The 27,557-nt window shown below is 39.9% G+C and overlaps 2 protein-coding genes across 3 annotated transcripts in view; one reads left to right on the top strand and one right to left on the bottom strand.

Moving 5' to 3' along the window:
- The window catches only part of si:dkeyp-23e4.3 (rho GTPase-activating protein 7), a 50,856-nt gene extending 45,028 nt beyond the window's left edge, over positions 1-5,828 (top strand). For both annotated transcript variants that reach the window (XM_057360174.1, XM_057360175.1), the window contains exons 11-14: positions 1,036-1,245; positions 1,726-1,943; positions 2,728-2,901; positions 4,527-5,828. In XM_057360174.1, the coding sequence (XP_057216157.1) occupies positions 1,036-1,245; positions 1,726-1,943; positions 2,728-2,901; positions 4,527-4,638 (714 nt within the window). In that variant the 3' untranslated portion in view covers positions 4,639-5,828. The remainder of the gene's footprint in view (positions 1-1,035; positions 1,246-1,725; positions 1,944-2,727; positions 2,902-4,526) is intronic.
- A 1,062-nt stretch (positions 5,829-6,890) lies between these two features.
- On the bottom strand, positions 6,891-27,391 carry rars1 (arginyl-tRNA synthetase 1). Its single transcript, XM_057360176.1, has 15 exons — positions 27,255-27,391; positions 26,483-26,620; positions 25,802-25,990; positions 19,975-20,083; positions 19,761-19,861; positions 19,535-19,656; positions 19,068-19,188; positions 18,472-18,601; positions 15,940-16,044; positions 15,506-15,684; positions 14,174-14,283; positions 13,953-14,058; positions 12,978-13,150; positions 8,141-8,388; positions 6,891-7,333 (listed from the first exon to the last, which is right to left on the bottom strand). Exons 1-15 carry the CDS (start codon positions 27,297-27,299, stop codon positions 7,224-7,226), a joined length of 1,986 nt encoding a protein of 661 aa, XP_057216159.1. The 5' UTR covers positions 27,300-27,391; the 3' UTR covers positions 6,891-7,223.
- Between the last annotated feature and the right edge of the window lie 166 nt (positions 27,392-27,557).

The following is a 27,557-nucleotide window of genomic DNA, read 5'->3' as shown; positions in this document are numbered from 1 at the left end:
AGAAGAAAGTCATACAGGTTCAAAATGACGAGGGCGAATAAATGATGACTGATTTTTTTGTGGGGGGCGAACCATAAGTACCAAGCCAACGTGTGACAATAGAGCACAAGTACATAATGAAAGTATACTTAAGTAAAGTGTACTTAGTATATTTTTTTATTACCTGGGATCACTAGATCAGGTTTAGTTGCACAAATTCTATTTACTCCAAGCTTTTCCACCCCAAAGCAGACTTGTTACTATAAACTTGAACATACAAGTTTAAAAATCACTCTCACTTACTGTACCTTCTCTGGATCTGTTCCACATTTGTGGAATGATCTGCCCGTTGCTACAAGATCAGCAGATTCTGTAGCCATCTTAAAGAATCGGCTGAAAACACATCTCTTCCGTCAGCACCTGGCCGATTAGTACTGACTTCTATTTCTTTTCTACTCTTTCTATCCTAAAAAAAATCCTTTGTAGCTTTGAATACTGTGGTAGACTATATGAGACCAGTTTTACTGCACTACATGTTGTTCCAATTGCTTCTATTGTTTGCCTCATTTGTAAGTCGCTTTGGATAAAGCATCTGCTAAATGACTAAATGTAAATCTAATACTTAAAAGAGTAGTTCACATCAAAATTTGCCCCCATTGACTTTCCATAGTAGGAATAAAAATTACTATGGAAAGCGAATGGGGGCAAATTTTGAAGTGATCTACTCCTTTAAGTATGTTTCTCAGAAGTACATAAAAAGTAGACTGAAAGTATATTTTCTTATTTATAGTTAAAAGTATACTAATGGCACACTTGAACAAACTTCTTTTGTGTAAGGGTTTTCATGACAGATACAGTCTTAAAGAGAGACTGAGAGAGAGAGAGAGGATGATTCATCTCACATATGCTGCTAGTAAATAAATCCATAGTCCATAGGGATAAAAATATGCGTGCAGAATATAAAATAATGCAAAATACAGTTTCACGGCTGGCGAGAAATATTCCCACCTCGATAAATTATACACCTACACGAATATTTGTGTGTCTTCAACACAGATCCCAAAATACTGGGAAGCCCAGAGAGCAGGCAGCTTTACTGAAGACGATGCAGGCGTAAGCTGTTTTCCTCACCGTGGAGAAGACGAAAGTACAGAGCGTGCCAGGCTGTCCCTGCTCACGCAAAAACTCCTGCGGGAGGCGAGAGATAAATCTAAAGGCTGGGTCTCCTGCTCGAGCTCTGATCATGTGGACGTAACAGCTAAAAAGGTTTGTACTCAATCTTCCAACACATCAAAGATTCAAAGATCCACAGAATTCGCCAACAGATTCCCGCCTCTTGGGACAAGAGGTATATATTATGCATGGTATTGCACGGAATTTCAATAAGACTTCCTTGCTTACAAAAACACAGTGCATTCGACGTATATATTATATTAGTGAGCACGTTCCCTCAGAATGACCCACAACCTTGGCGTTGCAAGCATCAATGTAGTTTATTCTATCTTTGTTAAAGCTAATGGCTGGAACACACTACAAGACTTTTAAAATCTGAACAGATTTTTGTTTTCAACTAGACATCATACACTTGCAGACTTTTTGAAAGTTTCAGATAGAAACACACTAACTGATCAAATCTGCATACTGGCACAGACTTTCTGCAACAGGTCCAGACCGAAAATCTGAGCAAAAGTCTTGTAGTGTATTTTCGCCTTAAGACGTTGTAAAAATGTGATCGCTCCGTTAAAGGTGGAAGACGGTTATCCTCTGCGGCTGTGGCGAGCGACAACAGAAGTCGATGCTCCTCAGCAGGACGTTCTCCAGCGCGTGTTAAGAGAACACAGTCATTGGCAGAAAGATCTTCTACACAGCGAGGTGCTGGAGAATCTGGATAAGGATGCCGAGGTGTGTCATTACATCCTGCAAGCCGCCGGAGCCAGGCCACCCCTGCAACACGTTCTGTTACGGTAATGATCTGCAGGTCTCCATTAACTGACGTTTCCGTAACTTTGTTTAAAAGTTGAAGAGCAAGCAACGATTGGAGAAATCAAGGTCAGGTTGCGTCAGGTGTTCATTTTCTGAGGCTTGAAAGCTCGTGGTCTCTGAGGATCATGACACAGCAACAAAGTACATCGAGGCCGTGAAATGAGATGACGCTCGCATAACGGATCGGGAGCGAGAGCTTTTATGCATCGTAATCAAAGGTTCTGCGTCTTTGCATAATTCCCCGTATTAGCATCTGGGACGACTTCATCAATGAGGTCTTAAAGGTGTAGTTCACCCAATTAAAAAATACGTTCATGTTATTCTAAACCTGTATGATTTTCTTTCTTCTGCAGAACACGAAAGAAGATATTTGCCCATTGACTTCCATTGTATGGACCCCACTGAGACATTTCTCTAAATATCTTCTTTTGTGTTCCATGGCGTTTTGAACCACATGAGGAAGAATACATGACAGATTTTTGTTCGGCCGAACTATTCCTTTAATCAGCTTGCTCGAAAGATAACAGGAGAACCTTTCAGCAGAAATCGGTTCGGTACGGGATTTCATCGCGTATTTTGTGACAAATTAGCGAAGTGACGTGTAAATCCCCTAACAATGACATCGCATTACATGCGCGGCATTGAGGGCATAATCCAGTTTACCGCTGTAATCGAGCTACCTTACAAATCAACCAGTTTACGCTGTCGTTCTGTTGCCTGGTGATCTTTCAATTACAGCTTGAACTTCATCTTCTCTTCCTGCAGGACTTGGCAGTCGGATTCTACGGCAGGTTCCCTGTTCGTGTCCTCCGTGTCTGTCGAACACGCCGCCGTGGCCGTCCGAGGAGTGCGGGCTCACGTTCTCTGCTGCTTGTTCCTAATCGAGCCGCTGGGCACGAAAAAGTCACGAGTCACGCACCTCTGCAGGACAGACACGAGGTGTGTATACATTGGAGAAATAGCCTCAAAGATTTGTAGTCTTTGTAATAATCGATTTGTTCCCTGCACGTCTCTGTTGGGCCGCTAGAGCCCCTGTAGATTCATATAGTAGTGCTGAACCAATAAAACACAAGGCTGTAATACAGAAAACAGTTGTCACTGGAAATTGAGATGCATTCCTGGGGATGTGTTGTGACGATGCGAACACGCGACACAATCACTGAGACGTGCTGTTATATTCCCTCAGCCGGCTAGAACTTGTCTAGCTGGCACATTTGAAGGTGCAGGCGGAGAGACGTAATGTATTTTTCTGACTGCATTGTGTATTTGTTGTGTCTAAATAAAGTATACAGTCTGGTGGGAGCATGAATCTGTCTTTTCAATTAGAGATTTCATTTTGAGAGCAGGTTTCATTTTCTAAAGACTGCACTGCAAATGTATTGACCATTTAATCACTTTTCAGATCGTAACCAAAGAGCGTATACAGTTATATTAACTTTAAATTATGAAACTACTTGAGTCGTTTTTTGAGCAACGTATTACAAAGAGAATCACTTACTGCGACATTAAATGTAAACCAGTGGTGATTTGCTTAAAGGGACAGTTCACACAAAAATGAGAATTCTGTCATCATATACACTCCCTCTTGTCATTTCAAACCTGTATGACTTTCTTTCTTCTGCAGAACACAAAAGAAGATATTTTGAAGAATGTTGGTAACAGAACAATGGTGGTATCCATTGACTTGCATTGGTTTTGTGTCCACACAATCGAAGTGAATGTGTACAGCAGTTGTTCAGCTGCCAACATTCTTCAAAATATCTTCTTTTGTGTTTGACAGAAGAAAAAAAGTCACAAAGGTTTAAAATAACAAGAGTGTGAATAAATGATAACAGAATATTTATTTTTGGGTGAACTGTCCCTTTAACAGTTCATTCTTATTGTTTTATAAAGGGATAGTTCACCCAAAAATAAATATTCTGTAATCATTCATTCGCATGTATGTGACTCTTTCTTCTGTGGAACACAAAAGAAGAGATTTTGAGAAATGTCTCTGTGGTTTTGTGTCCATTCAATGGAAGTTAATGGGGGTCAATGTCGTTTGGTTACCAACATTCTTCAAAATATCTTCTTTTGTGTTTTACAGAAGAAAAAAAGTCATACAGGTTTGAAATAACAAGCGAGTGATTAAATGACCGAATTTTTATTTTTTGGTTAACTATCCCTTTAATCGTTCATTCTTATTGTTTTTTAAAGGGATAGTTCACCCCAAAATTTGAATTCTGTCATCATTTATTCACCTGTACGTGACTCTTTCTTCTGTGGAACACAAAAGAAGATATTTTGAGAAATGTCTCTGTGGTTTTGTGTCCATACAATGGAAGTCAATGGGGGTCAATGTCGTTCGGTTACTAACATTCTTCAAAATATCTTCTTTTGTGATCTGCAGAAGAAAGTCATACCCGTTTGGAAAGACTAAATGTTGAATTAATTCCATTTTTAGGTGAACTATCCTTTATTTCTTCCTGATATCCCTTCAGAAACTAAACCAGTTTCATTTGGAGCCCTTGACGCCTGTGTGTGCATTACATTAGTAACTCATGCCTCTTCTTCTCTCTTATCAGAGGCCGATCTCCAGAATGGGACCATAAAGTAGGAGGACACCTGGTTTCATCAGTGTTGATGGCCGTGAGGGATTCCTTCAGACCTAAAACAAAAGACTCAAAAGCACAGTAAGGGCTCCAAAGAGTTATTTGTTAAGTCCTGGACAGCTTTACAATCCGTCAGCTCGAAAAAGAGAGAAAATACAGAAACTGAGCTCAGAGAAGATGAAGTGAAATTTTCGTCTGTCCGGAATCCGGAGAGTTACGAGAGCATTTTAATGCAGCAGACCATTCGGCCTGCAGACAAGGAACAACAACAGTGTGATGAGGTGCTCAATGAGAGCCGGTGCGCTCGCCATTATCAAGACTGACAAGGAGTGTCAGAGTAATGAAATGTCTCATCCGATTTAAAGGACTATTCCACGGGCTATTCCACGCAGTGGGCGGAGTCGACGCTCTCGACTCGCGCTGTTTTTAAGCATTAAAGGAAGGACTGGCTGATGCGATTTGGAAAGGTCTTCAAAGATCGTATGATTTCAAACGTACTCCTTTGACTAACACAAAGACACAGCTTCGAAATTCTGCCGTACAGTAACGACTGTGACATTGATTCAGGCGGGCGTGTTTTTCGGCTGGAAGCTGCCACGTTTGTTTATTTATTCAGGAGCGCTAGAAAGACTGTCAGATCGAGCCAAACGCCTCAATCCGAGGGGCTGTGTGATCCGGCACATTACAGCGCATTACCCTGTCAGACTCAAACGCTACCACTGTAATTTCGAATTATTTTGCATTGTGCTTTAACAGAGTTTTGGTCTTCGTGATCGAAAAGCAACATTTTATTTCATTTCACAAGACAGCTTATATAAAATATTATAACGGCCAACTGAATTATAGCAAGCTTTAATATAACTTAAATTGTTGTGATGGTTTGTTGATACATTACAGATTTTATTTAAATATATGTTCAAGGCAACAACACAATTTGGCTTGACGTGATTTTTTTCCTCAGCGCTTTAATAACCATGTAAAGTGTTTTTTCAACAAAAAAAAAGGTTTTCAAATATAGTTTTTCATAGTCAGGTAAGTGAATTGTCACATCCATAACAGTCCATATTCCTTGAATGGCCACATGACATTTAAAATAACTTTAATTTTCTATAAAGAGCCATTCCTTCTCTATTTGTTCTGTTTAACTGCTTCTGGTTTCCAGATTTTAACTCACAGAAATCCTACAAAGTATGTTGTCTCTCAAAAACATGTGTCCTTTTTTGTCACATCCATAATAAGTTTTTCCCTCTTGAAATAGAAAATGCATGCATGGACTGATCATCATCATCTCTATCATCACGGGTTTAGTCAAATATAATCAGATGGTTTAATATATTGGTAATAAATATATTCTCTGAGAATTTACATTTCAAGTTTTGACTGAAAATGTCACATCCATAACATCCGTTCTCAAACTAGGGGGACCCTAAGACGGCACCGCGGGGGCCACAGTTTTATGGCATTTTATAAAATTTTGAATGTATTATAAATTCTGTGTAATCAAACGTCAGAAAAATAAGGCCACCGACCAAAAGAACTGATGTTCCAGTACGGTATAATTGTATGTTTTTGAACATATGCTTACGAATCAAAATTCTAAGTTTAAGATTATAAATCCGTATTTGGGGGGGACACAAAGGGATGCACCCCACACAGGGGGGCCTCGCAATTAAAACGTTTGAGAACAACTGGAAAAGACAATGCTGGATGTAGTTTATGTCTCAACATACATTTATGTAAGATAAGTACATAAAGTATCCTGCAATTTTATAATTCCAACAGAGATGGCGATAGAGAGGCAACGTTATGGGTTGCATTTTAAGAACGAACCGTTTTAGGATATCGGTTGGGTCCTTTCGGCAAATAGTACATTTAAAAAAGTATGGATGCTTCGCCTTAAATAGGTTAGAACGTGCTAATGGATGTACCTGGACTCAGGCAAGTAATTAAGTGGCCAGATATATAATTTAGATCCCAGACCTAAAATTATCAAAGAAATCCCAGTTACCCAGCATGCAATGAGTAAATAAGCAGTGACCCAGTGAGTGAATTAAATCAGTCCACTTAATCTTCATACAGATTATCAGACGTGGATGCTGCATTTATCAGCCCCAATTCATTTAATCCTGTTGGCGAGAGCAAGACAAACACTGAACTCTATTAAAACCCCTAAATGAAACAAGTTACTATCTCTGAATAATTCACTGAAAGCCTCTAGCTAAATGAAAACCAGATTCCAAAATACCCCAGTGAATAGAAAACATATTAGGAAACTGATTTATTGCATTACAATTCAAGAGAGAACAATATTTTATGCATATTGGGAAATCAAACAACCAAAAGTCAAATAAGTTAGCATTGTAAAAGCTTTAGGTGAACCAAAGATAAGTGAGCTAAAGCTTATCGTCTGACAAGAATTAAACCTATATTCAGGCTTATTATAGAAAGACAAAGAGCCCAATGGAAACTACAGTACGGTAGCTTTGACTTTCTGGTGATTCTTCAAGGTCCAGATGGATGAACCGACATTTATGTGACGGGAAAAATGAACACAAAGCCAAAATGTTTATGGGCAGTCACATGGGTTTTATTTGGTATACCATAAAATCCATTGGGACATGATGTTTTGGAAAAAGGTCTTATGTTCAGGGGAGGAAAACGCTGACCAGTTTACATCCTCTCAACTGGATTGATACCCAGGATGTCAAAGCCTTTGGCCATCACAGCTGCTGTGGCTTCACAGAGGAGCATCCGCCACATGTTGACTTTGACCACTTCCCCTGAGAAGAAAGATGCAGAGGGGTCAAAGCGGCTCTTTCGTGTAAATCGAACCAATGACGTTTCATCATGTCTTAAACATCATTTCAACATCATGGGTCAGGGATACGTTTTTGTCCAAACAATGGCAGACTAGTATTGTTTGAAAAGTAATTTTGCAAACTCACGGCTCGGAATTCCACAGTTCACACACATCATTTCATAAAATCGCTGTGTATTTATGTGCAAACATGAAAACCAAACCCCCAAAAGCCGCATAAGCAGAGTATTTTCGATTTCTTCAGTAAAACTCAATTTCATTAGTCTACATTAAATAGTGTAAAGGAGCTACATAATTCAAGAGACAGCAGCTTCACCCTAACTACTTCTTAATAAAGGGAATCAAATGAGGAAAAACAGCTAAGGGATTTTCTATCTAATATCGTCCTAGATTAGCTCTCCCTGTTCAAATAAACCACTGTTCTTGGCTAACACACGTTGTAAAAACAACCCCAAACAAAGCTGACATGCATCCAAATGATAACACTTGTATTTAGCAACTTTTCCGTTTTTTTAACTATCTTGTGAGAACGAAACTAAATACCATTTTGGACTCATTCCGCTACATCTGGTATGGAGCAAAAACCACACACTCTGAATTTAACCACGAGAACCTCGTGACCATTAAAGGTTTCAGGCACAGGGCCATGTTTTCCTTTCGTGGTATTAAGGTGAAATTCCTCGGTCGGCTACACTTATTTTCACCGTGACTGATGCTGGAACAGTTCATGGAGTGTTATGAACTCTGGTCGATGTGATGTGGAACTCACCTGTCTGCCGGTCTTTCTCCACACAGTAGCAGCTGTCGTAGAACTCGGTGAAGGTGGTGGCCAGCTCGTAGAGGTAGTCGGACAGCGTGTGAAGCAGAAGGTCGTCTGTGATCTTCTGCAGGATCTCGGGGAAGCGCAGGATGCATTTACCAAGCTTCCATTCCTTCTCGTGATCCAATAAGACCTCTGTGGTCTCGGCTGCTTTACGCAGGGCGTCCTCCTGGATGTTTGCCAGTCTGGCTATAGACCTGGAGGTGAATAGAGATGCGTTACGAGAGATATTGCACGTCAACGAGACATGTGAAAAACAACGGGGTTTGGTGGCAATTATACATGTGCCGGCATTCGGTGGTGAACGGTATATCGCGATAATGAACATGAGTAATATTGTTATCGTGCATGCTTCAGAATACCGTAGATAATTGAAAGTAGTTTATTATCAGAATTGTTAAGATCTCAACATTAGCTTCTTTTCCATCAACTGGTTCATATTGAGTGTGTGATGAATGTGCTGAAAATGCTTCTGGCTTTAAGTATAATTGAAACAAACATGAGAGTAACGCAAAAGAAAAGCCTTGATTTTGAGTAAAACAGAGATCAAATATTTTACATTTTTATCCAGATTGAAACATGCAAACCCAGAAATTATGAGCTGAAAATGTTATGATTCTTTATTTTTGTTCATTTGAATTGGTTTGAAATAGTTAATTACTTTGCACGTTGTTTATTTATAATTATAATTGTATATATATATATATTATATATAAATAAAACAATAAATAATTATTTTTAATTTTTTTACTTAAATATTATTTTTTGGGGGGGCTATTTGAATAAGCTGTTTTTAGAATAAACATTATTAAGGGGACAAACTGAAGCTTTTAAAACCGTTTTGTAACTAAATCCAACACCGTGATAAAGTACAAATATACCGTGATACAAGGTATAGAGAGTATCATGATATGAAAACCATGACGCTTACTGTCCAGTGACAATGACCTGTCTTGATGTGCCAAGCGGAAGGAAAGAATTCAGGTAAATAATAACTTTTCGGGTCTGTTTATTAGACAGTTATTATATTAAAGCAACACTTTGTAGTTTTTCGATCTTTAAATAATGTCTCAACAATTATTTCAGTGATAGAGCAACTCTTAAAATGGACGAATTGTACTACCGCCGCTACCTGACCAGCCTCCTAGCGGCTACAAGCACACTCTGTAAGTTCTGTGTTCGGGTCGGTACACACAGCCCCGCCCATCCCCTGCCTGCTGAAGAGTGCCACATGGTTTCCAAACAGTTTCGTCATTTGCCAGCTTCATAAGCTTAGTGAATAAATTCACGTGTATTGTGCTGCCCACGGGGAAGCTTATACAGCGATATTATTTACAACACTTGTAAAAGACAATTGCGCTTTTCAACCACATGGGAGAACCTGTGAGCAAAAGTTTTATAGTGCTGCTTTAAGGATCTACAATTACGAAGAAAAAAAAAATCACAATTGTCAACTAATCCTTATTAAAATTGAAATTAATTTTGATTACGAGATTTAACATGTTAACAACATATAAAACCTGCATTTCTAAAATATTTCATTACTATGTTCCGCCAATGTTTAAACTAGACGGACAGCAAAATAAGCACCTTGAAAAAGCTTCCGTAATTATTTTTATCAATGACTGTTTATATGCACCCTCCTAATGCGATTATAATAGGATTTTGGCAATATTGCGATACACTTTACCTCGTGATGATGAGGTAATCAAATGATGCGATTAAGCTGATAATCGCAGTAAGCATAATTGAAGTAACATATGTACGCCGGTTTTAATTGCAATAAGAAGGCATGTAAACACTTAAATCGCATTTATGCTGTTCTGACCAAGGTGCGCATGCGCTTTTGTCACACACCTCAGGCGTAATTCATGGTAAACATGACAGTCTAAAGTTTTACCATCAACACAATTCGCTGCCAGCAGTCTCTGCTCCTTATCTTCATAAAGAAACAGCGCGAACGCAATGACAGCGTACACAAACGCTGCAAAGACATTTTCATCATTTCTGTATTTATCACAGTGTAAACGTAGTCATTGTTATATTAATTCATTAATAACATTTTACATTATAGGATATTAAGTCACATTATGTTATATTAATTATTGATTATATTCATTTGAAGACTTTTGATTCACAACTGCTTCTCGATAAGTATAACTTTTAATCGTGCAGCCGTACATTGTTTAGTATTTGAAGACTTAAAAATGAAGTGCACTAAGCATTTGAAAGCAGTTTATGATGGTATGTTTGATAAATGTTCAATACGTTTACTAAATAAACTGAATAAAAAAGGGAAAAAAATCAAAATGTTGTGTTCCACGAAAGTTAAGATTTAAAAACATGAGGACAGAATTTTATTTTCAAGTGTTTCTTCAAAATGCTTTAGTGTAGAAACACTATTGATGTTAAAAATGTATGCAAGCTGTCAAAACAATCAAATAAGAACAACATGTTACAAAAAAAGATAAAATCCTTTCGTTCTGCCAGGGAAATTCGAGGGTCAGGTTGGATTGGATGCATTCTGAGAAATTAAAAGCTGAAATCCCCACCAACTGTTGCCATGGCCAATTCACTTTTTTGGCTACTGCTCCTCTTACTGGCTCCACATTCACTTCCCTCTAAATATGATATTCTGTTACCAATTGTTTTCAACAGCCCATTAAACGACAGGAACAGGCTCTCCATACGCACGAGAGCCGTGAAGCCGGAGGGACGGCGATACCCCGAGCTCCTGACATCGGGTCAACAGCTCTACTTAAGTAAAAGACCAAACACTGACAGAACACAAGGTGATAAAGAGTCAGTATACCAGACCACTTGTGCCGAGCATCCACTCTGGCTAGGATTGAGCGATATCTCTCAAATACACAAGCACAACACGTACATTTCAGACAGAAAAACACAGACTGTCTGCACAGCAGATGCGCGCATTCATTCATGTGCACGCAAACGCACGAAGCCCCAGAGTCCAAGCGCACACGCAGACTGCCAAAAGAACAAAAGATCAACAGCCCGTGAGAGCGATCATCTGGACCGAGGCCATTCAGCAGTGTTGGTGAGCCGTTTCCCACCCGTGTGGAAATCAATCGCGCCTCCATTTCCAGCGCAGCATCCACTCGAAGATATTATTACCCAGAGGAGGAAACCCCATATCGAACCCTCTCCGGGCTTCATTTGAAACGGGTGAAGACATCAAACCTCAACAGACTTCACCTGAAACAGTTGAAGACATCATTTGGTTCAGGTGAAGTCTGTTGAGGTTTGAACAACCTCAGTACCCCGTGTCCTAAGAACCTTTTTCTAACATTCCCATAATGTTGTGTTAGTGGCTAGTTCACTCAAAAATGAAAATCTGTTAAACACAAAGAAAGATATTTGTAAGGATGTTAGCTCTGTGACATCATCCACTACCATAGTAGGGAAAAAAAATTTTTTTGTTCTATTGAACACAAAGTGAGATATTTTGAAGAATTTAGGAAAACAAACAGTTCTGGGGCACCTTTGACTACCATTGTAATTTTACCTACTATGGCATTCAATGATGTCACAGAATTTAAAATTGCTAAGTCTTCCAAATATCTTTCTCCGTGTTCATCAGAACAAAATAATTTATACAGGTGTGAAATGACATGAGGCTGAGTAAATGATGACAGAATTTTCATTTTGGGGTGAACTGTCACTTCAATTGTGTTTTTAGAACATGTAGCAATGACATAACATATTAAAAAAATTGCTCTTTTATGTTCTTCAAAGAACATTTTTCTAACATTACCATAACATGAAAATGTAATTTCTGAAAGTTTTAATCATATAACTAATGTTGTTAGAATGTTTATTAAAGGGGTCATATGACACGGCTAAAACAAATATTATGGTTTGTTTTAGATGGAATGCAATGTGTATACACGATTTAAGGTTTAAAAACGCTGTATTTTCCACATACCGTGCATGTTTGTATCTCCTCTTTGCTCCGCTTCTTTGAAACGCGCAGATTTTTAACAAAGCTCATGGCTCTGAAAAGCGAGGTGTGCTATGATTGGCCAGTTAACCAGTGCGTTGTGATTGGTCGAATACTGCAAGTGTGTGACGGAAATGTAACGCCTCTTACCATATTTGGAACATCAGGTTCCAAAGCAATTGTACTGACAGGTACGCCCACCTTACTTGCATATACATTTGGGTGGTCTTAGTCAAATCATACCACAAACTGATGTAGATTTGTGGGGGTGTGGTTACACGAGGCGTTTCAGGCAGGTCTGGGTGAGCATTCGCTTTTAGATAGAATGCATCTTTTGTTCCCACAGTTTCATTTTTGCAATTTTACATGTCTAATACATGAATGGGCAACTTATAACACACCAAAGACACAAAAAAAACACGTATTCGCGCCATATGACCCCTTTAACAAATGTGTTTATTATGTTTTTAGTACATTTAGAAACAACTTGAAATGTCAATAAAATGCTCTTATAACATTGTTGCAATAATGACTTGGATAACTTTAAGAGAACGTTAGTTAACGTTATGAGAACATTACATGTTAGCTTGGAAGGCTTCACCTGAAATGGGTGAAGATATCAAACCTCAGAAGGTTTTGCCTGAATCATGTGAGGATATCAAACCCTACACAGCTCATTTGATGAGGCTGAAGATCTCAATCCCCTGAAGTGTTCATCTGAATCACGTTTCAGATATCGACCCTTATGGGACTTACTTGATCCGAGTCAACATCTAGCAGGGCTTAACTGACATGGGTGAAGCCCTCGATCCCCCGAGGACTCACCTGATGCGTGTGAAGGCGTAGAGGAGATAGGCTGCAGTGTTTCCCCTGTCGTCCAGCATCTTGTCAAAAGAAAAGATGTAATCGTTGATGCGGTTGTGCGAGAGGTCCGCGTACTTGATGCAACCAAACGCTACGGCACGCTGAGCCTTCGCCAGCTCTTCCGGGGTCAGCACCTGCAACACACACACATAGTAAAAGGCCTTTTGGTTTCCATGGCAACCTTCAACATTAAATAAAATAAAAGATGGTACATTTTCTAGTTCTTGTTCAATTCAGTTACATGAGGTCACACTGGTTTCCTTCCATTTAAAGAAGAACGGAGAGATAACCAAAGCAGATCGGTGTTGGATCTGTCCTACATCTCTGGCTCGAACTGCTCACGCCCGAAGAAGCATTACGCGATTACAGCGCCTGCCAACTTTTCTGCCTAATTTAAAGCAGCATATGTAACTTTCGATGTGCCTGACAAACAAGGCGCTTAGCAAAACATCCAAGTCAGCATCACTTAAGGGAAATAGACCCATTTTATATTTCCATCAAATAATAATATCTCTGAAAACGCTCAAATTGCACAAGGGCTACTAAACGTCAAGAGAGTGACATCCGTGGACATCTAAACGTCAAAACACATTAACTCCGCCTGTTTGAGTCTACAAACATGGTATCTGTCAGTGTCAGAACGCTCGGTGGTGTTTGTGAGAGAGAAATCATGCAAGTAAAGCAAGATGATTCCTGAGCCAAAGATCTCACTGAGGGAAGTTGGATGGTTACCCACTCACTTCTATTGTGCAGACACAAAACCAATGCAAGTCAATGGGCACCGACATTCTTCAAAATATCTTCTTTTGTGTTCATCAGAAGAGAAAAAGTCATACAGGTTGGACATGACAGAAGGGTGAGTAAATGGTGACAGAATCTTCATTTTTGGGTGAACTATAACTTGAGGGTTAAAAGTGCTGTTTTAAAGGGGCTCACCTTATCTCTCTCCTTGTCCTTCAGCTTGTCCATGGACCTTTTCAGACCCTCCTCTAGAAGATCCATTAGTCGAACCGTGTCTCCTGAACGAGTCTTAAACTTTTTCCTGAGATGAAAATGAAACAAACACTCTTAACTCACTGGTTACTATGATAGGTTTAGTCAATGCAGTATGTTTATTACAGCAACAGGGTGACTGGAATACTAATCGATGCTCTTACTTGTCCTCCCCGAGCACGACGCCGAAGCCTGCGTGTTCCACCCGTGTGACCTCAGGGTCGTACCAGCCGATCATCTGAGCGGCGGCGAAGATTATCTGAAAGTGTGATGACTGCCAGAGCAGAACATATGTATTTACAATAAATATATCATAAATATTACATATACGTGGTGTATATTAACATTATATGTACATGTGTATGTGTGTGTGTGGCCTTGTTTTTATATCCCGGTGGGGACTTAAGGTATAGTTCACCCAAAAACTAAGATTCTGTCATCATTTACTCACCCTCATGTTGTTCCAAACCTGTATAAATGTATTTGTTTTGCTAAACACAAAGGAAGATATTTGGAAGAATGTAACCAAACAGATCTCATCCCCCATTTACAGCCATAGTAGGAAAAATACATACTATGGGAGTCAATGGGGGATGAGATCTGTTTGTTTACTGACATTCTTCCAAGTATCTTCCTTTGTGTTTAGCAAAACAAATACATTTATACAGGTTTGGAACAATCTGAAGGTGAGTGAATGATGACAGAATCTTAGTTTTTGGGTGAACCTTAAACCTGAATGCACACCAACTCATGGGGACTCGTGTTGTTTTTGCCCTGGGCAAAAAAGCTTATAAATCGTACGGAACGATATTTTTTGAAAATCTAAAAATGCAAAAAGTTTTCTGTGATCTTTAGGCTTAGGGGATAAAATATACAGTTCGTACAGTATAAAAATCATTAAGCCTATGGACTGTCCCCACAGAGATAATAAACCAGTTAATAATAGAGAATCATTGATTTCAGTATTTATCATATTCTAAATAGAAAAAAGAAAATTCTCGAATAATCTTGAAACCATCATTTACAGCAATAAACACACATTACCAATTTTATTGACTACTTAGTTTTCTTTTGTCTTGATTTCAAAGACAGGGCCACATATTTAACATTTGCTCACATGTTAAAGTTAATTGTTTTTTTACCTTTTATGCTAAAATGATTTCAAATAAAAAACAAACACTGATCTGATACTGCAAGTAAATTAGTTTGTAATTTTGCACAATTGAGGAATCTTGATGGTGTCTAAATACCGCTTCAATTTTATCCCTGGAAATATTTATCTTCCCCCAAAACACGGCAGAATTTGCGTTTATAAAGCCACGAGCATACCGTGTTCCTGACCTCCACCGCATTAATATTTGAAGACGTGAGAAGTCTCATGTACAAATGTAAACGTACAGACGTTTGAATTCTGGGGTATGTCTGAAGTCTTGCCCGGCGCCCTTCACCCCTTCGGTGCGGACACTGGTGACTCTACTAGACCTGTATATACACACCTGGCCACTGTCAGTCACGTAGATGATAATGTCAGCCTTCTCGTCGAACAGCCGCTGCCGAATGGCAGCCAGATCAGACGTATCGTAAGTGTAACCTCCATCCGATTTGACAATCGTCAGGGGAACGGACTGGCCTGGAGCAAACACTATCTTCCGGCCCTCGTCCATCTGCACCAGGCCTGTGGAGGGACAGAAGGATTGATAGGGCATGTGAGAGAAGAACAGTAGAAGCATAGGATCGATCTCAAAACAACACTGCCCCCTGCTGGATAAATGCATTTCGACACATACAATTCTTTATTCTGTATATACAGTAGGCCTATGTTCAAAATATATCAGGTGTCCACTTGACTGACTTCTATGCATCATAGGGTTAAAAAAACAATATAACATCAAAATGTTATTTCTCAAACAGTTTTTCTCAAACAACGCACCTCTTCCCTCAAACTCCTTCACCACGGCTGTCATCAAGTCCTGGTAATAAGACTCTCCTCGCTCCTCGATCCGGATACCCAGGCAGTCGTAGACCTTCTGAAACTCTGCGTCAGCAAGGCAAACAAAAGCGGAAGGGACAAAACTGTTTAATTACGAGAGCCGCACCGCAGGGAAATCAAAGCAAACAGGCGCTTTCCTGATTTAGCAGACTCTGATTGGACGACATCAGCAGAAAAGACCAACTAAACACTCTAATTGACCTTCATTAGATGATCCACGCTAGAGAAAGACGACTCTGATAAATGGCTGTAAGGTAGATGCTGTAACATTAGGGGCTGGCGCTAAAGAGCACAGGGGGAGTCGCAGTAAACAGACGCATCAATGAGAGACGCCGGGGGGCGTCTCTGCCCTTCAGAGCTGAAATGCTAAAACTAATTGAAAGTTTCAAGTCCTGGAGGACTACTGTGCTGTGGAGTTTCTTCCAACTTTATCCAACAGGACTGCAGTTTAATGACCCTGAAATGCATGGATGAGGACAGATGAGTGCGAAATGTGTCAGCTTTTTCGTTCGTGTTTGGTTTATCTGTGTCTAACAGCTTTAAATTGATGTCCATTGTTGCGGGATGTTGGTTCACTGCTAAAGTGCTGTGATATACTGACCCCTACAGACATTACACTATAATGGCAGTCAGATATTGTAAGGATGCTACATTAGGGCTGTGCCATTAATCATAATCGATTTTCAATTTGAGTTTTGGCTTTAAAACAAAATAACCGAGGTAAAAGAATTATCGTTTCCTTACTTTTTATCATTTTTATTTCTTTGAATGTATACATTCATACTTTATTTGAGCTATTTTTACATTTATTTTATTTGTTATTAAATAAACACATACAGTTTTAATAACTGTAAATACAGTACAGTTGTTAAAGGGGTCATATGGCGTTAAGACATGTTTTCTGTGTCTTTGGTGTGTTATAAGTTGCTCATGCATGTATTAGACACGTAAAATTGCAAAAATGAAAGTGTGGGAACAAAAGATGCATTCTATCTAAAAGCGAATGCTCACCCAGACCTGCCTGAAACGCCTCGTGTAACCACACCCCCACAAATGTACGTCAGTGGGTGGTATGAGTTGACTAAGACCGCCTAAATGTATACGCAAGTAAGGTGGGCGTACCTGTCAGCACAATTGCTTTGGAACCTGATGTTCCAAATATGGTAAGAGGTGTTACATTTCCGTCACACGCTTGCAGTACTCGACCAATCACAACGCACTGGTTAACTGGCCAATCATAGCACACCTCGCTTTTCAGAGCCATGAGCTTTGTTAAAAATCCACGCATTTCAGAGAGGCGGGGCAAAGAGGAGATACAAACAGGGATGTGGGAAATACAGCGTTTTTGAACCTTAAATCGTGTATACACATTGCATTACATCTAAAACAAACCATAATATTCGTTTTAGCCGTGTCATATGACCCCTTTAAGTTGAATTCAGTGTTAAATTGACAAGTTATTTATTTATGAGTAATTATTCCATTTATCATGTTTAAAAACCGTGATCTCAGCATTGGGCAAAATAATCGTGATTATATTTTTTGTCATAATTCAACACATTTTAAGCTCATAATGCAATTTAGGGTGTCACAATGTACCGGTATCAACAATAACTGTGATATTAATAAGCATTTCAATTTTATTATTGATATGTTAATTAGGGGTGCCCTTGACTAAGGATTTACATAGTCGAATCAGAGTTGTCACGTCTTGCCTATAGTCGACTGATAGTCGAATCGCAACAAGGGTGCAGCGCAAAATTGATGCAGCAAAAAACAATCAAACATTAATTTACTGAATTTGTTTAGAACAGAATACACCTTTATAATAAATAAAAAAACGAAAGATAGTAGACCACAGTAGGAAAAATTACACTGCTAGTCAAAAGTGCCCCAGAACTGTTTGCTTTCCTATATTCTTCAAAATATCTTCTTTTGTGTTCAACAGAACAAAGACATTTTTAAAGTAATTTTTCCTACTATGGTAGTCAATGGTGGCCAAGAACTGTTTGGTTACAAGCATTCCTATAAATATCCTTCTCTGTGCTCATCAGAACAAAGACATGTATACAGATTTGAAACAACTCGAATGTGAGTAAATGATGACAGGAATTTTCCTTTTTGGGTGAACTGTTGCTTTAAAACGTGCTGAAGCATTTTTCCATAATGTTTTGTTTCTTAAAAATGTTTTTTAAATTCATAATATTAAATAAGACAACATCTAGATGCCAGCAGCAAGATATTTCTGTTGCTTTGTCCATGTCCCGCATAAATAAGTGCTAGTAAATAATGAATGAACATTATACCTGGTTAAGAGTTATGTTCAGTAAGCTACTGTGAGGTTTCATTTGCTGATTTTCTCCGCACTACTATCTGGTATTTCAGAGATTAAGAACTATTATTAGAACTAATTATTAGTTTCTCCCAGAGACAGCTGACATAGTAAGAATTCTCGTTATGGCACACATGTACCTTTACGGGAAACGTCACAGATGAGGTTCCAGCCTTTGATGAAGTCTGGCTCTTTGCTCTGGAGTTTGACCACACACTGATACGCTCTCTTCTTGAACTCCTCGTCCTCATCGAACCTCTTCTTGGACTCCTAAAATAAAAGACAGAAAGAAAGGCTTTAAACGGAGCTCTTAGCACTTATAAAAAACCAGAACAAGAGACCTCACGGGAAGGACTTACCCAGCTGCTTATCATTTTAACATCACAATATAAGAAACTATGCAAAAAATGATGGTTCAAGTTTTCAAACCTCATTTTATTTCATTGTGAAACAGCAGCTTGGCAAACGAAAATTCTGTTGTGTAAGCAAAACGGCTATACAAGCAATAAAGGAAGCGTCAAATGCATCACATCAATTAAATAGTTCACAAAGTTTTTGGACGGATCTGCAAGAAAAAAGCTGAATCTTGCAGTTTGTTTGGCTTTTTGTTGACAAAGACAGTAAAGAGGAGATGGGAAGTTAGTGGGGAGTGAGGAGGAACGGACGCACAATGCGAGCTTGAATACAACCTGCGTCGTGATTCACCTAAAATAAACAAGAGGCTACAGAAACTCACTTTGTAGAAGGCCTGAAGGTCGCCGATAGGTGGGGAAACAGTGAGATAATTTGGGAATTTGTCTTGCAAATGAGCAATGAGCATCCCAAACTGTGTCCCCCAATCTCCAACATGGTTCAATCTGAAAGATACAAGGCCAAAAGAGAAAAACAAGAGATGTAACCAAGCGGCCTAATGTTTTTTGAGGGTGGATGATGAGTCTGATGGAAGTCTAGGTTTTGTGTCTTTTATTGCGTTTAGTCATCAGAAATATAAACACTGCTCTTTTAGTTAAGTTCTACCACTACAACGTTTAATAACACCTAACTTTAGTTAAGCACTAAACGAATTGTGGATTGTGGGTAGTGTCATAGTTGTGCAGGAACTTTGAAGTAAAATGTTTTATAATAAATGTTGATATTATAGGTTTGTTTTAAAGCTTTATGCATGAAATGTCTTTTTACTCTCTATTGCTTCCACAAACCAACCTTAGCACTTCATAACCCAGGAACTCAAAGAGTCGACACATGCCGTCTCCAATAATGGTGGACCGCAGATGACCGACATGCATCTCTTTGGCGATGTTAGGCGAGGAGAAATCCACAACTACCTGAGAAACGCCAGGGAAAGTGAATACGAGTATATATGTGTTGCTTTGTATAGAAGTTTAAAGCACTGTGTTGGTATTTTATGTTAGAGCAAACAAAATTCTACCTTCTTTTTCTTCGCCAGAGGAGGTGGCTGGGCGCCATTCACGAGCAGGTTTGAGAGAAGTTTAGAGACAAACATCCTCTTGATATGAACGTTAATGAACCCTGCAATCCAAAGTGTGCATGTTTAGTAAGAAATCTTTAATTGGGAAAATATAAATAGATCAAACTTTACTTGGGAAAAATGAATACATCAAAAGGTAAATGCACGAACAAACCTGGTCCTGCGATTTCTGTTTTCTCAATCAACTCATTGTGAGGAATGTTCTGCACAATCTTCTCCGCTATCTCTCTGGGGCTGACCTTCTGACCCTTAGCTTTCATCATCTTCAAGAAAAAATATTCCATGGTCATGGTTAATAGAGACAGAAAATAAATAATTATATTATTATCTATTTATATAGTTTCAAACTCATTTGCTTTTTCCATTCAACAGCTCATAGTGACCACGTCTGTTCAGCCTTAAAAATAAGGCCTATGCAAACGCAACATGAGCGCATTACTATGATGCGCTGTTTGCTGTGACAGATTTTAGTGAGCCTGAGGACGAACAAGGTGATATTTGAGACGTTTAAAGATCGCGTATCACAGGCAGTTTCTGCCAATCTCATATTTGTCTTGAGTACCTATACTGTAGTATTGCATACGTCATATCTTCGAAGAGTATTTAGTTTGATCAAATTTATGAAAGAGAGATACAGCTGTACGATTATTTCCGGAAAAACACGAGCTGCTAGAGGCGGGACTAGTGGGGAGAGTGGGATGGAACTACAGCACGAGCAAGCAACACATCCTCACATAATCCCTTCGTGTTTTGTACATTATGAACGCACACGCCAACAAAACACAGACGTATGACTTAGTTTGACACAAGGATCTAGAATTAGAAAAACACTTTCCGAAACAAGTTGGAGTGCTGGGGGAGTGTATCGAGTACAGAAATACTACGTCATACCTCCAACTCGTTTTTGAACAAGTTGACCATGTTAAGCATGAGAAGCCAGCACGTTTAACCGTGTAAAGCAGTGGTTCTCAAACTTTTTCGTTGTAAGGCCCCCTTTGTGTAGAGTGCATCGCTTTGCGGCCCCCCAAATAAAGACTTATAATCTTAAATTTAACATTTTTATTTAAACAAAAACATATTCGGTTATACAATGCTGAAACATCAATTCTTTTGTCTGGTGGTCTTATTTTTCTGATGTTTGATTGCATAAAATCTATGATCAATTTCTATATTTCATAAAATGCCACAAAATCTGTGGCCCCCTGGATCCATCTCGGGGGCCCCCAGTTTGAGAACTACTGGTGTAAAGAAGTCAGAATGCATTACATAGCACGATAGCTCCGCTTTAAAACAAAACTAACCACGCAGAAGTTCAGGGAACGTCATTTATCTGTCTATTACTTGGGACACACACTGGATCATTTCCAATCCGTTCAAAGCGAGAACAAACGACATGAGAATTCTCTTGTCAAGTTTTATCTGAAGTTATCTTTACATTGTGTTGTGAACACGTGGAAAAATGTCATAATTACAAACTAAAATCAACATAATAACGTATTAACACAACCCCTTTCTTTTTGCTTTAAACCCTATAAACAATCAAATGTTTACTCTTTCATACAGTATATATAATATATTAATATGGTCTTGACGTGCACCTTTTCTGTTGGTTCAAATGAATTCAGAGTACAAATTTGGTCTGGTGTATTTAGAGTTTAAACAGTAGTCTTAGCATCAATCCATATTAAAGCTTCTTTGCCTCTTTTTAATATGCAGAATCAAATCTGCTATAAAGTACATTAAAATATACAGTATAGACAGGCAGCATTTTAAGACGATTTGAACACATTTACTTATTTATATTTGTGGACAAATGTAAACACAGTTAATACCATAACGCAGAATTCTGCAGATTTTTCCCAAATTTTAGTGCACAACTAACATGAAAAGTCTGCAGATTCCGTATGGCCTTGCTATGAACTGTTATGTGGTTCTTAAAATATAATTTGGCGCCTAATTTATTTTCCTCTATAGGAGCCAATGGCTCATTAATAGATTTTTTTGTCTGGAGCCCTGGTCCCCATAAAAATCAAGCAGGCATGTCACTTTCTTTAAGACACACAAGATCCAAACACATTCAGCATCAATGACGTCATTTTTTAACACAAAGCTATTGATGGGATGTGAGCATCATTGAGTTTAAATGCAGTGCCGTTGCTTTGTTTACTACCGCCGTGTCACGTGTCGAAATCGCGTTTGTTCTCATGCTGGTTTCGCTTGTTATTGTGAGATTTTGAAGGCGTGTCCAACACCAGGTAGGGTATTTAAACTGTGCTCTCGGCACAGTCAGTGGGAGAAGCATTTTGCAGCAGAAGTCAACAGAAGCGCGTAAGTGTAATTAATTAATATTGTCTTAACCACCGCGTGCAGCAGTCGCGAACAGCCCTCATCACATGAAGACCGAAGAGCGTAAAGGCCATCGACCCTACCTGTGCGACTGGGCCGAGAGCACAGTTTAAATACTCTACCTGCCGTTGGACATGCCTTCAAAATCTCACAATAACTCCACCAATAAAGGACACCGACAAGGCACTTGAGTATTACGTTTTTGCACTTCGACTATTGCACGTTATTTATTCTCTTCTTGTCATTTGTTTCGTATATTCCTTGTTTCCCCGCTTTTGACCATGGATTTTCAAATTTCTAATGTCACTACAACTCGTAAATCTCCTGTATCACGGAGAAGGCAACGCAATGCTAATAATCTGTGCACTCATAACTACCTCAATTACATTTCCCATTGGTTTTCATCACAGCTATTGCTAAACATTCTGGTCTTTCTCTTTTAGCACTTACTGAAACCTGGATCAAGCTAGAGGACAGTGCCCCACCGGCTGCCCTCTCCAATAACTACACTTTCTTCCACAGCCCACGCATATCAGGGAGGGGTGGAGGAACCGGTCTACTTATCCCTAACGACTGGAAATTTAAACAGCTGGCACCCTAATGTGACAACATCTCATTCAAGTCACATGCTGTTACTGTAATCCACCCTGTTAATACTCATGTTGTAGTTATCTATTGTCCCCCATGTCAGCTTGGACATTTCTTGGAGGAGTTGGATACGCTTCTGTCATCCTTCCCCAAGGATGGTACTCCTCTGGTGGTACTTGGAGACTTCAATATCCACCTTGAAAAACCGCAGGCTGCCGACTTCAACAACCTGACTGCATCATTTGACCTCAAGCGAGTTCCCACTTCAGCAACTCATAAGTCTGGTAATCAACTAGATCTTATCTACACACGGCTACTGCTCCACTCATCACTCCCAGGTCACCCCGCTGCACACGTCAGATCATTTCCTCATCACTCTTGATCTTGACCTAACTTCCCCAGACACTACACATGCCTCCGTACTGGTCACATTCCGACGCAACCTACGTACACTCCGTCCCGCTTATCCTCTGCGGTCTCCGCCATGCTCCCTCCCTCCGAACAGCTCTCTCTCTTGGATACTAACACCGCCACCGACACTCTTTGCTCCACACTTACCTTCTGCTTAGACAGCTTATGCCCCTTTACATCTAGACCATCTCGTGCATCCCCTTCTGCCCCCTGGTTATCTGATGTTCTCCGCGAGCATCGCGCCACACTCAGGTCTGCTGAGAGAAAGTGGCGCAAATCTAAAGAACCCGCTGACCTCTGTCTCTATCAGTCTCTCCTCTTTTTTTTCTCTGCTGATGTCTCCTTTGTGAAAACTCAGTACTACCATGCTAAAATCTACAACTTGCCTGACTCTCGTACTCTCTTTAAAACCTTCTCTGCTCTTCTTTGCCCGCCTTCCCACTCACCTGCATCGGACTTAACATCTGATGATTTTGCATCTTTCTTCATAAAGAAAACTACCACCATCAGCAGTCAGTTCTCTGCGCCGCTGCCTCTAGATCACGCCCAAACCCCCGACACATGTTCGCTCCCCTCTTTCTCCCTCCTATCTGAAGATGATGTTTCCAAGGTCATGTCTTCGAACCACCCAACGACCTGCCCGCTAGATCCCATCCCCACTCATCTCCTCCAGGCCATGTCTACGTCGGTTGTTCCCACTCTGACCCACAATATCAACTCATCTCTCACCACTGGTACATTTCCCTCAGTCTTCAAAGAAGATCGTATTACCCCACTACTGAAGAAATTCACTCTTAATCCTGCACTGTTAGATAACTACAGACCGGTATCTCTCCTCCCCTTCATTGCTAAAACTCTTGAGCGTGTTGTATGTAACCAGCTCTCCTCCTTTCTCACGCAGAACAACCTCCTGGACAGCAACCAGTCAGGTTTCAAGAGCGGTCATTCCACTGAGACTTCGCTGCTCTCTGTCATTGAAGCCCTGAGACTGGCAAGACATGGTGGCTTTGACACCGTTAACCACCACATCCTCCTGTCGACCCTCAAGGCTATGGGTGTCTCCGGAATGGTGCTACAATGGTTCAGGTCTTACCTCTCAGGTAGGTAATTTAGAGTATCCTGGAGAGGTGAGGTCTTGGTGTCATGGCCCTGCCTTCTTGTTCATGATTTTCTAGTCTTGTGGCAGGATCGTGACAGATCCCTTATGTTTAGTTTGAGAAAGTCATGGGGTGTTTACCATTGACACTCCATGTGCTTTCTTGTGTCTCGTCATTGGCCCCGCCCCTCTCGTTTCCCGTATTGCTTCCCTGCCGTGTCTTATGTTCCTCACCTGCCCCTCGCTATCTTCCTTTGTTTGTCTCCCTTTAAAAACCCCTCGTGTTTATTGTCTTGTGCTCGTGCATTGTATTTGATGTAGCCCGTGTTTGCTGTGTGTATTCTCCTGTGTACTGTCGTGTTTGTGTAATGTGGGTGAGTTCCTGTCTTTTAGTTAGTCTAGTTCATTTTGTAGTTATGTGATGTGTTTTAGTCTAGTCGTGTTAGTTTAGTTAGTCCTTGTTCCTGTTTCCATGTTTTGTTATGTTCCCTATCGTGGGTTTTTGTTTTGTCCTTGTTTTATTATATTAAAGTATTGTTTACCCCTTACCTCCTGTCTGCACTTGGGTCCTCTGTCTCTCACCACCCCCGTTCGTGACACTCGGAGTCCCAACATCTCGATACAGGGGTGCCTCAGGGCTCAGTGCTTGGGCCATTGCTCTTTTTTGTATACATGACATCCCTTGGCTCTGTCATTCGGAAACATGGCTTTTCCTATCACTGCTATGCGGATGATACACAACTCCACCTGTCATTTCAGCCTGACGATCCAACTGTTTCTGCACGCATTTCAGCATGCCTGAGCGACATTTTGCTCTGGATGAAGAACCATCACCTGCAGCTGAACCTTGCTAAAACAGAACTGCTTGTAATCCCGTCCGACCCTTTGATCCATCACAACTTCTCCATTCAAATGGGCTCATCGACCATCACATCTTCCAGAACGGCCAGAAACCTGGGAGTGGTGATCGATGATCAGCTAAACTTCACAGATCAGGTTGCCAGCACCACTCGGTCCTGTAGATTCATCCTCTACAATATCAGGAAAATTAGACCATTCCTAGCCGAGCATGCTACGCAGGTCCTAGTCCAGGCTCTTGTTCTGTCCAGACTGGACTATTGCAATGCGCTACTAGCTGGACTTCCTGCTTGCACAACAAAACCTCTACAGATGATCCAGAATGCAGCGGCAAGAGTGGTCTTCAATGAACCGAAGAGAGCACACGTCACCCCTCTCTTCATTAAGTTAGTTACATTGGCTCCCTATAGTCGCTCGCATCAAATTCAAGACTCTGCTCCTGGCCTACAAGACCACCACTGGTTCCCCTTATCTTCATTCACTAATGCAGACTAAATATGTAGCACTTGTATGGTACTTCAGTAACCTTAGACCCTTGTCAATGAGGTGTTCATTATATAAAAAGTGTGAGTGTTCTCCAAAATGTCATTCTGTATTTAATGGAAATAAACAAGCAACATTGGTTTGGAATGGTGCAAAATTCAGTAAACGATTTAAGATTTTTTTTTCAATTGATGCTGACCTGAGCCATTGCCATGGCACTGTTACACTGGTAATCCCCAAACTTTGCCTGCTGGTTGGGGGTGACCGCCTGCGGAGGGTTCTCCAGGTCAGGGTAGGCGGTACTGATGGCTTCCCCAAAGATCTGCTGCAAGCGCTGGTTGATGTTCAACATAGTCTTGCCGTTTTGGCTCATCTCTTCCTGTAAACTCTGAGAAGCAGTGGAAACCACTTTAACAACAGCTTTAATACCTAGTTTAATCGAATATTCTGCGAATCATTTCATAGATGTTCAAGGACCATAACGAAAAGCTACATTTAAAGAGGCCATAAAAAGAGGAATCAAATATTATTTTTGTAATATACATAAAAGCATACAGGTTGATGTCCTGAAAACATACCGACAGACTGTTCAGCATTCACAAACCAAGGAACAAGCGAAAAGATGTTCATTTCTTATGCTTCTTAACCATTAAGGAGGAAAAACTTATAAGGAATAGTAAAATGAGTCTTTGTAGTACAAAAACACATTTCTAACATTGTAGGTGGTCGTCAGGTAAATACCTTTGAGAAAGATTTATGACAGAACCCTTTACACAAAACCTAACGTTTCACTTTCACTGCGAAGAATTCGTACACCACAAAGTTGTTATAGCAAGCATGTCATAAAAGCTCAAGTATGCAGTATGACAAGTATACTTACTTTTTTGAGGATGTTAAGGCGGTACTTCAGACGGATATTCTCCTCCTTTAACTCCTCCAGGTGTGAAGATGCGAAGTTTAGCTCCTGAGGATTTTTCAGTCTCTCTATTTCACCTTGAAGCAACTTTATGTCTTTTTCCTGTGTTGCGAAAAAAGGACAAAGATCAAAGAATCATAAATCCACTGTGTGTACGTCACATTATCGCTGTTATTTATTAGCTATTGATTCAGGAAGTTCTCTATAGTCAAGTGTGACGGGTTTTTTTTTCATTCTGGCAGGGAAAGTTTTAGTATCACTTTGACTGAGAAAGCGATTTATTTTCTTTCTTTTAAGACGAGTGAAAGGAGCTGTCTAGAATGATCTTTGAGCTCATTCATATTGACAGATCAAACACTGTTGCATTTGATCAGACATAATATGTGTTTCCTCGCTTTCTATTCAGCATCGTAAACACACCGACATTCATCAACACATCTGACTACTTAAGCATTCGAAAATCAATGAACATCTTTAACGTTACATTGCCCAGAAACACCTATGATTCACCAAAATTCTGTCTAGATTTCTGTATAGATATCGAGCCACTCCCCTATCCTTTTTATAACTAAAAGACAAGACTTCAAATTAAATTAAACTGACCACTGTCAGTCCTGCAGGAGCTGCGTAACGTTACAGTCTCTTACGTCAGAACACCAGAAGCAGCACATGTAAGTTACGCATGAACACAACTTTTAAGCTTCGTCATTTTGTAACGTGTAAACGCAAAGCTGACCTGTCGCTGGAGTCGAGACGTGTACTCGGACACGGGATCATCCATAGCTTCCTCGTCAAAAGAGATAAAAACAGCCACAGAGACGGTCTGAAATCTCTCACTTGTTCAACGTGAAAAAATACTTTCGCCGGCTTCGGGACGTCACTTCCGCTCACAGCCTCAACGGAAAACCTCCGGACTAGTACACTGAAATCTTTTTTCATCATAAATATTACCGATTAAAGTCTAATTGTGTAAATACACATAATATTTATGATCAAATTAAAAACATGTAAAGAAAGCAAAATTGTTGTACAATCTACT

The sequence above is a fragment of the Triplophysa rosa genome, linkage group LG19 (assembly GCF_024868665.1).
Source record: "Triplophysa rosa linkage group LG19, Trosa_1v2, whole genome shotgun sequence".
Classification (NCBI taxonomy): domain Eukaryota; kingdom Metazoa; phylum Chordata; class Actinopteri; order Cypriniformes; family Nemacheilidae; genus Triplophysa; species Triplophysa rosa.
This window is presented reverse-complemented; position numbering and strand designations above follow the sequence as displayed.